The sequence below is a fragment of the Chanos chanos genome, chromosome 3 (assembly GCF_902362185.1).
Source record: "Chanos chanos chromosome 3, fChaCha1.1, whole genome shotgun sequence".
NCBI lineage: Eukaryota > Metazoa > Chordata > Actinopteri > Gonorynchiformes > Chanidae > Chanos > Chanos chanos.
In genome coordinates, this window is record NC_044497.1 from 12241480 (window position 1) to 12259409 (window position 17930).

A 17930-nucleotide genomic window follows, 5' to 3' on the forward strand; every position below is an offset into this window, starting at 1 on the left:
TATTAGGATATATCTCTAAAATGTACTCACGACACCTGTTAGTAATCTCTCAGGAATTTGATGCGGAAAGTTCCGTTTACCGTGACGGTCTGAGCTTCACATTATTTAAAAATAAAATAAAATAAAGACAATCGAGGATTTGTACACATATAAAACACTCTGCTTCCGTTTGTCGTGAAAGCCTTTGAATTAATAGCTTTTCAGAGACTTGTTTGATCTTCCTGAATTGATATATGTTAGTTGATTTCATCAGCCATTTTTTTTTAAACTAAGCATTGTAACAATACATTACAACTCATCAAAACATTTGGCGAAGTAAGCAAATAGCTTTTTTTCTTTTTTAAACAAATTGTTTTTAAAGACATTTCTAGTTTTCATTCTTGCATCTCTCTGGGCTTTGGAGAAGGTGGAAATGCCTTGATGTATCGTGAGGGTTTGCTTAACTTAGAGTCCTGTCAACCTTTTTGTCTTAGTCATAAGCACATAAGGTTTCCACATTCGCAACCACCTCAACGCAATGTTGAGAGAGTGTGTGGCAAAATGAGACTGCATCTCATCCGTTCCCTCTCTTCAACAAGTCTGTTTCATTCTCTGTCTGTCTCTCTCTCTCTTTCTCTCTCTCTCTCTGGAGTCATGGTAGGGGCTACCAGCCATTAATAATATGGTTTATATAGTCCTCAGTGGGCAGGCGGGCGGTGCCCTCTCCCCCAGCTCCCTCCTCTCTGAGTGGGCTGTGGAAGTGACCACTGGCCCTGAGCAGGAGCCTCTGTTCACGGCGGTCCAGCATGTGTGTGTACTGGTATCGCTGCTGGAACAGGTCTTTCGCGTAATCGTAAAGCTGCATGTCGAGATCGTTGAGCTCCTCGATGCGTTGGATGGTGTCGTTGTCCAGGTCCACGCCGGCTGCCCGCGTGCTGTTGTACTGCATGAACGGCCTGATGAAACGAAGTCGGAAAGTGCGCTCGAACAGATACTGCGTCTTGCGCTGGAACTCCGTCAGGCCGAAGAACGCCATGTCGCGCAGGTTCTTCTTGGCCGACTCCAGCAGGAGCTGCGACCGGCGTTTCTCCGGCAAAGTGGAGAGGTTGTAGCAACCCACCAGGCTGAGGTCAGCCAACATGCGTACCTGTCTGTTATTGGCCAGGTTATAAGGGCATTCCATGAACTGCTGCAGAGTGCAGCCCGACCAGTCGCTGCCTTCGTAGCAGGACGGTAACTCCTCCGGGGTGGGCGTACGCCCGTCGCACATGTGGAGCGACGTCTTCCATGTTGCACCGCGCTGGACGTGTCTCCACTCGCTCAAGTAACGGGACACCGGGTCTCTCAGCAGCGTGATGTAGTAAAATTTCCTATGAGAGAGGGAAAAAAAACACAATCACATTGTCATTGACTGATGTGGACACACACGGAGAACAAGAGTCATCTTCAAAAAACAAACTGTGACAAAAACAAAAAGACATCTCATTTAGATGCGACCAGACAACAGAACTACTGATCGGGTAAAGAAATGACACCCAAGTTGCTTCTGCAGATAAACCCCTTGGGCAATAACAAAGGAGCACAAAGCTTATATAGTCTTGTCTTTGGAGAAATGACTTCTGCACTACATGTGACAATTAAAAACACACACAGCCTTGGCGAAGACACTAATTAGCAAAACACTAGTTATCTGTCATTCCTAAATAAAAAAAACACTAGTTATCTGTCATTCCTAAATAAAAAAAGGAGCAACAGAGCATGCAGTCATTAACTTTATTTCATTTAAAAAATACCCAACCCCAAAAAAGAAGACTCATGTAGCCTGTCACCAGCAAATTTCCATTTGTTTGTTTGTTTGATGCTGAGGGTCTGCTAGTCCTGGAGATAGCACACATAACTAGTTAAGCAGCAGGCAGTTCACACACCCTGCTCTTGACTGTCTGAATGAGGCACATCTTGAAACATCATCTCTGAAGAAAAAAAAACAAAATTGCTGGAACATTCTTGGGTCTGAGTGTAATTAGATATACCTGTCCTGCAGTGGAGTTGAGGGCTTTGACCTCTTCATGGAATGTTAGAGCAGGAGCCAGACAGACACGCGTGCACACACACACACACACACACACACACACACACGAATGAAGCACATTCCTTCTCTAGGGGAGAGCTTGAGTATCTTAGTTCATCACACACACACACACACACACAAACCCTTACTTATTCTTGCAAAAAGTTTGAGCATTCAGCACATTAAATTGCCTGTGTCTAGGCTTTGTAACACAATAAAATATTGGCATTCTTCCCAAGTGTGAAAACAGCTCTAGGACTTTCCAGGTCTCCCTGGAGAGACAAAATGCGTTTATGGGGTATAAATGGGCGGTAAAACAGTCTGATAAAGACAAGGATGGAAAGAAAGAGAGAGCCATCTTCAATATCAGCATTCAGTGTAAGTCCAAGTCCATGAGAGTGGATCTTAACCTAGACAAAGAGCTATTCTTCACTATGCATTAACAGTCTCTGCTATGGACTATCTTAACTCCAGAGGCTAGCTCACAGGACCACCGTGCTCCACTCAAATTATCACCATAAGGAGTCAGGTGATCGTACACATGAGACAGTCTCTTGCTATTCAAAGCAGAGGGGCTACAGTTCAAGCACTGCCTGAAGAGAATTCTAGACCAAAAAAAACAAAACAAAAAAACCCAACAAGATGTGGAATGTCAGTGGGGGTCTTCTGTCACATCCCATCCAGTCAGTCTGGCGGAGGAAAAGCATCTGCTTTTGGATGGTGTTTATTTCAGAGGGGACTTCCTCCTCGGTTTTCACTACTCCGCCCTAGCAACACAACCCCAATACATCAGCCGGCCCACCTGTCAAGCACCCCCCCCCCCCCTCCCCACTACCACCCATCCACCCACCCCCGTGATTCCACCAAAGAGGAGGGACAGAACAAAGACACGCGGAGTGGGACAGAGGGATAAAAGGGGAATTTTTGATGAATGGCAGAACAGGGTTGGGCTAAGTTGAGCTGGGTACCCAGCGGAGCAGGATTGGGGCTGTTTGTGTGTGTGTGTGTGTGTGTGTGTGTGTGTGTGTTTGTGGAGGTACTGAGCCGGTTCCCGTGAGCGACAGGTGGGGAGATTTCTAACCCAAAGTCTTTCCCTGTAGAGTTTGCTCACCCCTAGAGCAGCTGGCAGGGTGAGATATGAGCCTCTGGAACTGGGCGCAGCGGCTGCCAGGAGTCCGCCTCATGCCAGCTCTTTTACAAACCCAAAAAGATGGATGTAGACTAGGTAGCAAACACACACGCACGCGCACACACACACACACACACACACACACACACACACACACACACAGCTGTGTAATACCGCACCGTCTCCATCTACGTTCCCAACGACAACCCACACGTCGCAAAGCTCTGTCTCTCTCTCTCTCTCTCTCTCTCTCTCTCTCTCTACCTGCCTGGCTTCTATCCATCACAGCTGAGTGTACAAAACTCAAATTACGCTTTTGTGCATTTACAATGAACGGACATTTGTGTACAAACACAGTTTGGATCGCTACTGTCATATCAGGTCCGTACTGACTAGTACATTACGGACGAAATGTTGTTAAGGTGCTGCATGCAGGCTTATTCACAGTGTGTGAGGATAGCCAAAAGTCAAAACTGAACTTAAAGGCTCTCAAATGGCAAATGCAATACTAAATGCAAACACATGATGGCACTGTGCCCAAAACAAACAAAAAGGCAGAGATGCTGTGAAAAAGAGGGAAATTACAGGGGTGATGAGGACCCCTTTTGTTATTGCAGCAGTGTTGGCACGGAAACAGAGCTGACATACATGGACTCAGGCTAGATAACACACTCATGACTATTTCAATAACCTGAAATTGGAAGGTGAAGGTTATTTGTGAAAAAGATGGTTGAGAAGAGAAAGACGGTTGAGAATAGAAAGAGAGAGAGAGAGAAAGAGTGAGAGGGGAAAGTGAGGGTGAGGAGTGAAAGATGACAGAGAAAGGAAGAGAGGAGGTGCAGTAAAGAGTGCTGAACAAAAAGGAAAGAAGCAGATGGAGGGCCACACACTCGCTGTACTGATCAGAGACGGAGAGAGAGAGAGAGCTGGAACCAAGATTAAGCGTCAGAAGCAAGCGAGAACTTCACAGAGACATGAGCTTAAACTTCATTAGCAACTAATTTAATTTGCAAATGTATCTTCACCCATCCACCGCACAGATCATCTGGTCATTTCTGACTCTCTGACTCTCTCGCTCTCTCTCTCTCTCTCTCTCTCTCTCTCTCTCTCTCTCTCTCTCTCTCTCTGTGCTGAGGGCTTTTTTTTTTCCATCTCATCAGTTCCAAGGGCTCTTTTTTTTAATAACCCAACTCCCCTGTTTCCACGGTGATTAAACTCCAAGACCATGCACACGCCTTAACAGATTAGAGAATCCTGCTCGAGCCAATAACCAGGTAATTACCCGCCTGCCCACTCTCTGCATAGTCAGTCAATAGCAATAACGCGCAGGACTATAGCCTTATTAATAGAGCCGGACCAGGCAGGAACCTCCGACTGTGTCCAGGTGACTGGAAGCACACTGCACGTCTGGGATCCCTCACTCCAGGGCTCCAGCACTCCTCCGCACTGCCAGCTCTCCCGCTCGCAGCTGACGAGAAGCAGTCGCACTACTGAGTTCACAGTTCAATTCAGTTCATACGTCAATTTATATTACAGGCAAACAGTTAAAACAGGGAGGAAAGAAAATGGAAAAAAAAAAAAATGACTCAGGTGTATTGTGGAGTCGGCTGTGCGACTGTATTTGTGTGACTGCCGAAAGCGTCTGGACTCTGTCTGAAATGTGAGTTTTCAACGCATGGAAAATAAGTAAAAAACCCAAAATTCAAAGCTTGACGTAAGTCTCTCTCTCTCTCTCTTTTTTTTTTGGCTTCTCCCAGAAGGAAGTTTCACCTTTTAAAGGTTAAGGTATGGGTCCTTTGAGGGACCTGGAGGCTTGGGCAGAGGTAGACCTGCAGCAGAGGGTCAGAGTGGAACATGAGACAGCACACTGGGAGAGACTGGGCCTCAGCTTGACAGCCCAGAGAGAAGCTGTCCATCACAGCGCCACACTGTCCTGCTCACAATGCAAATTCACCCCCCGACTCCCCGCCCCCTTCACCCACCAAGAAAAAAAAGGGACAAGGGATGAGAAAACAGCAGCACCTCAATGCTGTGGGACCGTGGTGCTTGTGACAACTTACAGACCATGACAGTTCTGGCATGTAACGGCTGTGTACGCATGCAGGCAAGCGCACACACAGAATCTGTCTGTCCTTCAGTTACTCACCCCCCCCCCCCCCCTCTCTCTCACACATGCATGTAACGGCTGTATAGGCACACAGGCAAGCACACACACAGAATCTGTCTGTCCTTCAGTTACTCACCCCCCTCTCTCTCTCTCTCCCTCTCTCTCTCACACATGCATGTAACGGCTGTATAGGCACACAGGCAAGCACACACACAGAATCTATCTGTCCTTCAGTTACTCACCCCCCTCTCTCTCTCTCTCTCTCTTTCAGAGACACATGCATACATGCACACACATGTACATACACACATACACACACACACACACACACACACACACACACACACACACCACAGATACACAGTTAGAGATGATTCTGCACATTTCAAATTAATTTTAACACTAATTTTCAAAATGTTTCTGGTTAAAAAATAGCTTTAAAAATCCACCTTTTTTGTTTCTGAAGCAACAAAAGAACCCTGACAAATTTTGCAGTCTAACAGCTGATGTATCAAAATGTTTACACACACACACACACACACACACACACACACACACATATATATATATGTAAATTAAAATCCACTGTGCCAAGGACAGACATGTCCTCATGACATTATACTCTACACAAAGAGAAAAGAAAGGATGAGGAGTAAGAGTGTGAGGACTAAGAGAGGAGGGGCATTTACAAGGTCACGTACACTGATAGGTGTACACATATATTTGACAGCATTGTTTATTTAAACAAACAATGGCCACAAAAGATGACCACAAAACTGGACTCCATGATCCATCCTCAACAGCAACTGGACCTTCGGAGCTTCTCAAAACAGTCACATCTGCTAGGACATCATTTTGAAGCCAAACGTAACTAAGGATACACACAAAGCACTTGCAGCCAAGGCCAGTCCAAAATCACTTGTAACCAAAGCCAATTCAATGCACAACCTGTTGTAATTTGTACAAAGGAGCCCCTCTGGTCAGTGGAGGAAAACAATCTGCTTTTGCTCTTTCTCCTTTGCCTACACACGTTTATGTGTAGTCTTTACACAGCCATAAAGACAAAGGGTCTTTAACCCACTCTGCCTCCTAAGTGTTATAGAAGGTTCTGGTTCTGGGTGGTATGAGCAGCCATTTTGTGGTAGTTGCCCAGGCTTTCCTATGTTCCCAGCGGATAACAAGTCTACACACGTTGACACACTGAGTCGAAAAGGAACTCATCATCAAGAACACACACCTTCCACAGCTATTCAGTCACCAAATCTAAAGATCACTCAGCCTTCATGGAATGTTCTGGAGAGAATTTGCCTGCTATAAATGGTTTCAGATTGGCATAACGGTATTCAAAGAAGGAGTGAAGCTGTTCTGAAAGCAAAGCATTTCCCAAATTCCTATCATTTAATAAATACTCAGAAACTGTTTGGTGTTTTCAGCAATATTATATTTTTCCCTGTATAACCACACTATAAGCAGCAGATACACTTGCAAAAACAAACACACACACACACAACCACACATGCACGCGCACACACACACACACACACACACACACACACACAAACACACATACAGGAACACACAAGAACAGTATTCATCTCTATTAGTCCAGTCATTTGTACGTTCCTTTCCATTGCTCCCAGTGGTGTGTTCAGACTGGGGAAGTGGAGCGAATGTGCATTATTTATACTGCCACAGAGTGACTCCGCCAAGCTCCACAGACTTACCTAGACCTGCCAGAGCAGCTACATCACATGACCCAATCATATTAATGCAGCCCAACTGGCTTTGAACATCACAAGAGAGTCACATTTCAAAGAAGCGCATGTGAATCCACTGCAGCTCGTTCATCTGCACAACGATCGACACAAAAAGACTCCGACTGGCTTCCTCCTATCTCACACACACACACACACACACACACACACACACACACACACACACACACACACCACTCTCTGCTGGATGCTGGGGCCTGTTAAGTAAGTGTGAAGCTTCATGGCTGAGGGAGGCGCACAGAGGAGTCCGGCTAGGCATTTTCTATAGCTCCTCATTTAGCCGCGAGGAGCTGCAAGCCTGTGAAAAGGAGGCCTTTTGTCTGCAGGACCAGGCGGCCAACACTAAATGGGTCCAGCTCAACCTACTCGCTTACGCTGCTGGAACCCCCGAAAATCTATTCTTTAGCAAACAACCTTACATTTTCCCCCCCAAACAAAAGAAAAAAAAAGAAGAAGAAGAAAGAAAGAAAGAAATCATCAAGTGTATCACCTTGAAGCTGTTCCCAGAGATATGGCCATCCGCATAAACTCATACTCATGTACCGACGCACTCAATACCCAGAAAACGGAACACCATAATGTTTCACCTGTGTTTTTTTTGTTTTTGTTTTTTTTTAAATGGGAAATGCGACATGTTGTTACCTCTCATGCAACAATCTCCCTCGCGCAATAATCACAGTGGGAACGCTATGATTGTGGACACTTAAGCCATTCGTGATTCATTGAGCAACAGTATCATATCGCCACTCAACCGATGACATTTTGAAGTGCTATGCTGCGCCAGCGATTGTATGACTGGAATTTAGCTGAACGCAGCAGGGATATTCTGCATGCGATGCAAAAAAAAAAAAAAAAAAAAAGAAAGAGAGAAAGAAAGAAAGAAAGAAAGAAAGAAAGAAAAAAGGAGAGAGAGAAGGGGAAAATATCTTTTAAGTATGTGGTTTTATTGTGTCTGTTTACAGAAGCAGCAGGCTTAACGTTCGCACTGTCATCTCTTCTGGAAAAACATTACCAGAACGGAAAGCGTCAGATTTAACATCGTTCCTCAGATTAAGAGCAGACCATTTAACAACCTACGCACGCAGAGAACAACTCAGCAGCCTGGAATCTGCCATCTGAGATCTCAATTTCTTCTTCTTCTCTCTCTTTCTCTCCTTCTTCCTCTAAATCTTTATTTGTTTCTATAAAGTTAACTTAACGACTTTGCAGTTTCTGAAGTTTCTTTTTCAGGGACTAACAATTATTCTAAATTGCAGGACTGAGTCAGGGTAAAGTCAAGAGTAATTAATGCTCCAGTCAGGAGACAATTGATCCCTCAGGTCTGTCTGTGAGCAGATGCCCCTGCGTTAACACTGCTATCCTACCCAGTCTTCTCTTGGGAAACGGTAAATAAATATAGTTCAGAGGGCCAGTAAGGTACCTGATAAAATGAAAACTGAAAAAAAAAACCAGTCACGTCCCTTACAGACCGAACTGATTCCTTAGCGTTTTTATATCTCAGTACTTAGCATTAGCATGTGATAGCATGCGTCTAGGTGAGGGTCTTGTCAGAGAACTGGGAACAGGAGTGAGAAAGTTCTGAGGCTATTCGATACCACCCCTTTATCGCAGCCCCACAGAGCAGACTGGGACATTCTCCTCACTGCTCCATGGCTCCAGGTCTCGAGTGGGTGCCGAGCGTGTAGCTTAGCATAGTGGTGGGCGGAAATTTCACCGTGTCAGCACCAAGGCAGTAAAAGTGAGTTAAAAAAAAAAAAAAAAGAAAGAGAGAGAGAGAAAAAAAAGAAAAAAGGCATGAGCGAGATAGGGGAGAGAATTTCAATTAGGTTTCGCCAACTATCAAAGGTGCCATGACTGTTTCAGCTAGGAATCATTTCAACTGGGTCTCTTCTCCTGGCACTGAATACACTGCTGAAAGAGGAGGAGAATGACTAACAGAGATGGCTTTTCTTCTGTCTTTTTGTGTGTGTATGTATGTATAGGTGTGCGTGTGTATGTGTGTGTGTGTGTGTGTGTAAAGGCACGATTCTCTCTGACCACTCAGTAGTCTGCAGTGTTTTCAAATTTTGGTACCTCCTCAGCTCACTTGGAACCACGACGGAGGTTAGGTATGAAAAATAGTAACGGGTACCAGTTACTAGGTACTACATGTGCCAAATGGAAAACCGAAAAGGGTGAGTAGAGTTGAGTCGAGTCGGGCCGGTACCACGTAGTGGAAAAGCGACATTTGACACCCAGGGGATTGGTGTTTCCCAGTCGACTAAATGATATGGCTGATCCATTCCACAGCTGAGAGGAGAGATAGCCATCATTTGTCTGGCTTCATCTAACCGCTATTGTACCATCAAAGTACAATTTCTCCCTCAAAAAATGAATCAGGGTGCTGCATTTGGACCAATACAGAAAACTCACTAGGCAGAGAGAGAGAGAGAGAGGGAGAGAGAGAGAGAGAAAGAAAGAAAGAAAGAAAGAAAGAAAGAAAGAAACTTCTACTATCATATCTGAGCAGTCAGCATCACAGACTTCCTTAACAGATCACCATAACCTGTCAAACAAGTTAATACGACTGCACGAGGGAGTGAGAGAACCTTCCAGAATCATGTTTAGATCTGGCAAGGGACTCACAGCTGGAGCAGTGGTAAATAACCCAGACAGGAAGTTTTTTGCCTCCCACTGGCCCGCCGAGGGGCTCGTAAAGCAGCCATCTTTAATACTGGCAGGTGTTCCACATCAGCGCGAGTGATAAATAACAACACAGGATGCAGCGGGATAAGTTTCTGGAAGTTTCTGTCATTTTTAGTGTCGGCAGGTGTGCCAGTGTGCGTCGAGCACTAAATCAAGCCACCGATGGCATTCGGTGCCGGTCTCTGCGGTGTCATAAAGTGGGCGGCCGTGTTTAATTATGGCAGGTGTCGGGCTCCATGCGGGGCGTAGCGAAGCGCGGTAGGGAGCTGAGTGCTACACACAGGGAACCCTACAATCTGCCAGGACTGGCTCAAAATCTAAAACCCCTCTTAACTTCAGAAGAGCTGCCAATCAGCAAGAATAGAGCTTGAATTCGTCCTTATGTGCTTCAGCTTCAACCTTTCAGCGGATGACACTGCCGCGGGCTCGAAGTCCCTCTTTGCCAATAGGCAATTCCCTCCTACTTACCAGCCATTTACCTGCAATTGCACTCACTCTGCTTTTTTTTTTTTTTTTCCTTTTTGTCTTCCAGTGTGTTCCAATAACTGCAGGGGCTGGAGAACTGGAGTATGACACATCTTCCGGCAAGTACACTACACGGACGTGACCTGCTCAAACGCAGCCTTAGGCAATAGAAACTATGTCATTATCTGAAGAATCATTTCCAGTCCTAAAGATTTGTCAATTTCCCCCCCAGAGTCATAGCTTCCCTACAGAGAGACTAATACATACACACACACACACACACACACACACACACATATATATATACACAAGGAGAGAGAGAGAGAGAGAGATAGAATCTCGAGTGGAGAGAGAAAGCAGGTTTTCCTAAAGCGTTTTTACTGCTGCAGGACGGACTGCATAGTGCTCCTGTCTGTTTCAGTAGAGAAAGCTTACAGACATCATTGACATATGTCCACTGCTTCATGGTTAAATTCATGCTTATTTGTGACTAAGCTTCTCCAGGTGGAAACTGTCTGGAGAGAAGTATGAGCTACAATAATAAAGGGCTTATATAAAGGATATGAATACTCCCCCTGAGGTTCTCTCTGTTGACCTTGGCATTTTGACCTCTGACCTTAAAGAATTACCTGGCAGTGGCTCTATTTTAGCACGCAGGAGATAAGAGTGTAGAAACAGAAGACGGACACAGGAGGTAATTTGATTTAAGTCAAGGTTAGGTTTTCAGACTTGCGTTTGAGAAATGCCAAAAGATTACACACAGCTTTCGTTATTCCTCCCTTCTCCTCACAGCCTAATGTGTGTGTGTGTGTGTGTGTGTGTGTGTGTGTGTGCGTGCGCGCGTGTTAAACTTCGGACCACCATGCACGCTGTGTTTTGGAAGACTATAATACTATAATAAATGAGCCGACCATCCAAACACTTAAAGTTTTGATCCGATTAGGAGCTGGAATGTTAGGAATGTTTGGAGAATGAAGGCTTGGTTGAGAATGACAACAATAGCTTGTCCCTTTCTTTTCCCTTTAGGCTTTTTCTTCCCACTTTTATTGGCATGTTTTAAGCACAGTAATACCTTTTGGAGATATTTCACATTCATAAGGTGCTGATATACACTCCTGCTCTCGGCAGACTGCTACCAGTGGCATATGGAATTATAGCGCATGGGAAACAACGGTGGGCCTTGGTGGTCCATCCTTTCTGTATTATATTCAGCAAAATGTAACATTTCTCTAATCTGGATAAAAGGTCTGTACCAGCTCCATTATGTATCAAATCCATTTATGTATAAATAGAGTCACTTGAATTATTAAATGCTGGGGAAAGTAGAGGCTTGAGTTTTGTATCAAATTTGAGAAGAGTTATTATTTAAACTTCTCTTGGCTTTCTATAGGAGAAGAGTTGAAATGAATGATTGTGTTGCACCAAAATCAAAGGCTCCATTCCAATGTGTCTTCGAAACTCTGCCCGATTTATCTGGTAAACCCGACTGAACTGTCTTTAGCCTAGCATTTGGCATCTCTAACCAACCTCTGCCTTCATCCTATTGGCCCTATAATGAGGTTTCCATGGTGATGTGCCGACAGGTGTAGCAACAGTCAATAGCAGCCAGCCTTTCTTCATCCTCGTTTTTTAGAACTACTGAAGCGAGAAGCAGATGCCATTTCCCCTGCTCCCCCCACCTCCCCACCCCCCTCCTTTCCCCCCTAGTCTTTCGTTCCCCTCTCTCACTCTCGCTTTTTCCAGGCTTTTTGGAAGCGGGCCAGTTGTTTCTCTTTCCTGGCTGAGGCAGACCATCAGTGGCTTAGCTCCTGTGTTGTCAGGCTGAATGGCTGTGAGAGTGGGTGGGCTGTGCAGAGACAAAGTGAGAGAACGGCAAGAGGAAGACAGAGGAAGAGAAGTCAGAGCGTAGTTCTGCTTGCCGGAGGCTGTGAAGGGCCGGGCCGGGCTGGGGGGGGGGGTGGGACTGGGGGCCGTTTTTTGGGTTCGGCTCAGGCTCCTGGGCTGAGTGACACACGTAGCAGGGAGCCGATCTGCACTTTGCTCTCCTAAACGCAACATCTTTCTCCCTGTCTCTCACAAACCTTCACTTCCTTCAAAGTAAAACGGCATTTTTAAAGGTTTTACTTTAAGGTGACAAAGAGTGCATATGATTTATACCTGCATCCTTACCCCCCACCCCTCACACATACACACACACACACACACACACACACACATTCAAGACAGAAACAGAGAGGAAGAGAGAGAGAGGGAGAAAATTGTTGTGTTTTTCTACCACAGGTAGCTTGTCACACATTGGCTGTGCATACATGTGATAATTGGAGGCTGCAAGGCTGACTGGAGACATCACTTTCAGACTTTTCCTCATTATACCGGAGCTTTGTTTGTTTCCTTGCTCACTACTGAGGTGAGGAAAACGCTAATGGAACCAGTGGGCACCCATTTTATCTCTCTAAACAACGTTCACCGCTAGCACAGCGATGCAGAGATGTGCAGAGTTAGAGTGGGTTTGCTTATTTAGCCAGGAGGATGGAGAGAGAGACAAAAAAACAGAGGGAACGAGAGACAAAAAAAAGAAAGGAAGAAAGAAAGAAAGAAAGAAAGAAAGAAAGAAAGACAGACAGACAGACCTCTGGAGGAACAATAAGAGGCTGGTGAAGTATCCTTGGAGAAAACACTGGCCTTGGAGAAAGGTCCAGGTGATAGAAACAAGGCCTTCACGCGCTGCTAAACTAATGATTCGTGACATGGCATGTAAACATTTCACAGTAAGTCTTCCGGGCATTCATACCTCACAGCCTTAACCAGCCTGTTACGCACACCCCGCTACATCTCTGTCATAGCCGCCAGGAGGGACGGAGAGGTGGGTGCAATGGAGCTGTAGAGATATACCCATAAACTTCTGTGTCAAAAAAATATGCCAGATGTTAAAACTAAAATGCTACAAGTTGAGGCGCTTTAAATGAAAGTATTTTTCGCGTATTGACGCGTTGGTCTGAGGCCGCGTACAAAGAGAAAGTGTTTGTCCTAGCCAGCGCGGCCAAAAAAACAGGACTGATTAGGCTGTCCCACTGCAAAGCTCTTGGGTTTTCAGATCGTTATCTGCTAATCAGGAAATTAACTTGATTTTCACATTCAGCCGTGCCTCAGTCAGCCTGAAACAAAGCCCATTAGAGCAGTTGATTCAGGCCCAGAGTAATTGGCTTTGGTTAGCCGCGCGTTGGTTTGTCCTCGCTTGAGGCACACAGCGGCTTGGCCCAAACCACGAGTAGGCAGCTTCGGGCCGAGGATCAATAAGAGCGTATCTGCAGGGAGCCAGAGATGCATGTGCCACGGACGGAGATAGATACACAAACTGAAATCACCACTTGGTCTTATCTGATCCAAAGCTGAAAAAAAAAAAAAAAAAAAGCTATTATTGCCTACACAAGACCTCATATACCCTCTGTCTGTAATATTGTGGGCAGATTTTCCCACACAGACACACACTTTTTTCACCAGCGTAATGCCATAACACACTCGTACGCAAACACGCACACTTTTCCCCGTGTGTTGGCATTACTGCTCTCTGGGTTCCTGAAGGTTCCTTCTGGCTGAGAACAAGGGCATTTCAGCTGAGATTAAATTTGCTGAAGTATGCTCCTTGTTTTTTACCCTGTAGTTACACAAGCGTGAGTCAGAAACAGAACACTGGCAACTCTCACGCCCTGCCGGCAAAAGACAATCTACATCACAACACATTTAATTAAGGAGTCAATTACGGTCAAGTAAGCATTATTAATGCCTAAACACAAACCCTAAATACTCTCAAGCAAACACTCACACAAACAGCACATACAGACAATGACTAATTAACACAAATGAATTTAGCGTGACACGCACAAATGTCATACTGCAAAATACACAGAGACACATATTGCACAAACATGAATACACGTTAAAAAACACTCAAAGCACACACACAAACACACACGCACACACACACACAAACACACACACACACACAAACACACACACACACACACACACATACTCACTCACACACACACACACACACATTATACCTCCTTTAAAATGGCCAGTCTCCCTTGCCTCCCACATTTCTCAGCTGTGTGTCTATTAAGCTGCCTATTGACTTGGCAGGGTGAGATAAGGTAATCCTGCAAACATATTTACACTCCTGATAAGCTTAAATCAAGCAGGGACTTGCACAGGGCACCCTGCCTCTTACCTGTGAATATGTATGTTTTCATTTTCATTTTATTCCATGAAAAACGTGCATACGCACAGGTATCTGAGTATATCAGTGTGTGTTTGTGTGTGTGTCTGTGTGTCTATGTGTACGTGCGTAGCCTACATGTGTAAAAATATCATGCAAATTTCCAGGAAAAAAAACAGTTATGTTATAGTTCTGAGAATGTCAGCGCTGTGTATGGGAACAGGTCATGCATCACTGAGACCACCTCTCTGTTTAACTGCCTCACTCAGTGTTTAACCCTCCTACCACAACTCAGAACCTCATGTGGGCCTAAATACCACCAATTACACGTGTGAGCACGTGTGCTGGTATGTGAGAGAGAGAGAGAGAGAGAGAGAGAGAGAGCGAGAGAGAGAGAGAGAGAGCAATGTGACTTTTATTGGGGAAAGAAAGTGACTGTTGAGTCATCAACACACCAATACCCGACTGGAGCTCTGTTCAGTTTGTGCTGCTGTGGGGAGGAGCTTTCCCTCACTCAGTTAGTCAGCAAAGGGGATAAGAGCATCAGTCTGTGCCACAGCACTGCAGTGTCCCAACACCCCAAGTCTTTTCATTAGTGTCTGGAGCTCTGCAACACTCATTCACACACAATCACGCAACTGGAAAATGGATCGCAAAGGAAGTCTGCAGTCAGACTTCTCTTTGTCTGACAACAGCCTGTACTGAGACTGACGATATAACAGGAGCATTGCTCTCCCAGCATGCACCTGTCGAATATCCGCAGTTTAACTGTCACGACACATAACGTGTGCGTGTGCACACGCACACACACATGCAACACACACACACACACACACACACACACACACACACACGCGCGCGAGAGTTGTCATCTTTTTAAACACACTTCCTCTCACACGGAGAGAGGAGTGATCTTGGCTTCCCGGTCTCATGCAGGTAAAGGCAAAGACCTTTTTCATGCTTGAACACCTCCAATAGCCAAACTGGGCCTTTGTCTGACAGAATGACGGCTGATGGCTGATGCCGCACGTTTTGCTTATTTTTCACGATCAAGTCACCTTGGAAACGGCAGCCGACCACTGTCTCCCCGAAAGATGTTTTCAGAATCCGCTGTTATCCATCAAAATAAGTGAGTGTGTTGTAAAAGAAAAGAAAAAAAAAAAGAAGAAGAAAGAATGAAAAGGAAGAGAAAGAACGATGCCCAAGCGCACACAGCTCTTCTTCTTCTTCACGGAGAACCCCACCACGTGGTCAAATTCACTCCGATAATTAGCGAGTAAAAAATGATTTACCCATCAAACCGACGAAGGACATGATCTAAACACGCGTCTCAGTAAACAAACAAACGCTATAAATGCTATCTTACGCCAAAGGCTTTACTGCGTCTGGCATACGCAGTCTCAGTGAGAGGTTCAACCCCAGGCAAACAGGACTCAAAATACGCAGTTATACACAGCTTTTAGCAATAAACAGCAATAATGTTATGTACTTCTCTGTTTTCCAATACACCCGTTACCAAGGACAAATTTCCTGTACACATAATCATAAAAAGTAATCTGCACGGCCCTTTTAATGGTGGCAATAAAGCGGGCGTCCATTAACTGATTCCACATCATCGCAGGCCTGCAATACAACACCTTTTCAGAGGTAGTAGATTTAGCCTAATGAAATTCATAGCAAATAATGATCAGAGTTTGATGGTGATTAATGCGTTAGGTTAGTCATCTAAAATGAGCTGTTATCTATTTATTTACCCGGAATCATGACTGCCTTCCCATCTGTCACTAATGCACATTCTATTTTTTCCTTTCTCTCTCTCTCTTTTTTTTTTTTGTGCACTGAGCTATTCATTAGGCATTAGAGACTTGTGTGCGCTGTGAGGGAATGCGCAGGGATAGAGTCTCCACTGGACATGACACTCTTTCATTTTAAAAAACACTCACAGAAGACACAAAGAGAGAAAGAGAAAAGGTGGCGGGGGGGGGGGGGGGGAGAGAAAAGAAAGAGAGAGAGAGAGAGAGAGAGAGAGAGAGAGAGAAAGCAATGAATCAAACAGATCACAGAGAAGGGCATTTCCCTTGCTCTCTGGCAGTAATAACCTTTCCAGCCCATGGCCTCCTCTAGTTGAAAGTTACTGCCCATACTCAAGCCATTATTCATCTCAAACCAGAGAGAGAGAGAGAGGGAGAGAGAGGGAGAGAGGGAGAGGGAGAGAGAGGGAGAGAGGGAGAGAGAGAGAGAGAGAGAGAGAGAGAGAGAGAGAGAGAGAGAGAAATGTGTGGAATTACCCAGGTTATTTTAGCTGAAACATACAAAGGGACTATTTTAGCTAAAACAAACGAAGAGACTAAGTCCATAGACGGCAAAAAAAAAAAAGGGTAAGACGACATAGCCGCCTGTTCATAAAATGAATGGAGACAAGGACACTCAGAATCATTAGAGCAGAGTGTAAGAACAGAGCAAAGGATTAGAGAGCCAAGCTGACACTGTTGCACTGCACAAATAGCCACAGCGGCATAAAGCAGTGAGGATGGAAACAGTGGGATTCAGGCCTGGTGAGATGACATGCCCCTTAATGGAGCTAGTGATTAAACAGATGGCACCATCAGAGTCTGCGACATCCCTCCAACACACACGCGCACACACGCACCCACGCACGCACGAACACGAAGAGCCGTCTCTGACAAGGCAGTCTCCTAAAAATGTCTTCCATTTCCTAATCCTCGCCTGGCCCCTTGTCTGAAACCCACTTTCCAATGAGGACACACACCACAGCTGGAGCACAAGCATGAAAGTATCGGGGAAAAAGTGTGTAAACAACTCACTGTCTATGTCAAAGCGTTGTACGCCTCAGGCTTTGAGTACATTCCTTTTGAAGAGCCTAGCAATCTTAAAGAAACACATTCTTCCCCCCCTGTCCTCAAGATTTCACCATCCCTTCTCTTACAGCCTTCCAATTGTATTTTGTAATCTGGAGAATTTGGTGGATTAACACGTCCTAACGTTTTCTAATCTGACGTATTTCGACACATGTATGTGATCTGACTCTAATAACTCACGAAGCTATGCTTTCTCCGCCAGAGTCTGAACTTAAAAAAAAAAAGAAAAAAAAAAAAGTCAAACTTCAAAGAGTGCCGCTCGCTGCCCCCAGCGTTGAGCAGAGACCGTCCTTCACCTGTCATTTGCTCTCTATTCACATGCTTCAGTCGTCTGTTTCGTCTGCTATTCATCCATCATGTCACAGAAAAGAGGCCCACTGATCAAAGTAGCAAAGGGAAAAGTGATTTGGTTTCAGCTTCGTTCCAGCATATTCCCTGGTTCAAACCAAACCAAGGCTGACAGGCCACCTCAGCTAAAGTGAGTTAATGAGATGATGTGAGGCTTCACTTTGATATTTACTCAAAATCCCTCCTTCTCTCTCCCCGTCTAGTATGTTAATGGACCTTTCTTTCTTTCTTTTTTTTTTTTTTTTCAGTTTTACCTCCCTGCGAAGCTTTGACACA

The 17930-nt window shown here is 45.0% G+C and overlaps 1 protein-coding gene across 1 annotated transcript in view; it reads right to left on the reverse strand.

The window, feature by feature from the left end:
* Positions 1 to 573: 573 nt before the first annotated feature.
* The window catches only part of hs6st1b (heparan sulfate 6-O-sulfotransferase 1b), a 44200-nt gene continuing 26843 nt past the window's right edge, over positions 574 to 17930 (reverse strand). Inside the window, exon 2 of the mRNA XM_030769441.1 lies at positions 574 to 1349. Coding sequence (XP_030625301.1) covers positions 644 to 1349 — 706 coding nt within the window. The 3' untranslated portion in view covers positions 574 to 643. The remainder of the gene's footprint in view (positions 1350 to 17930) is intronic.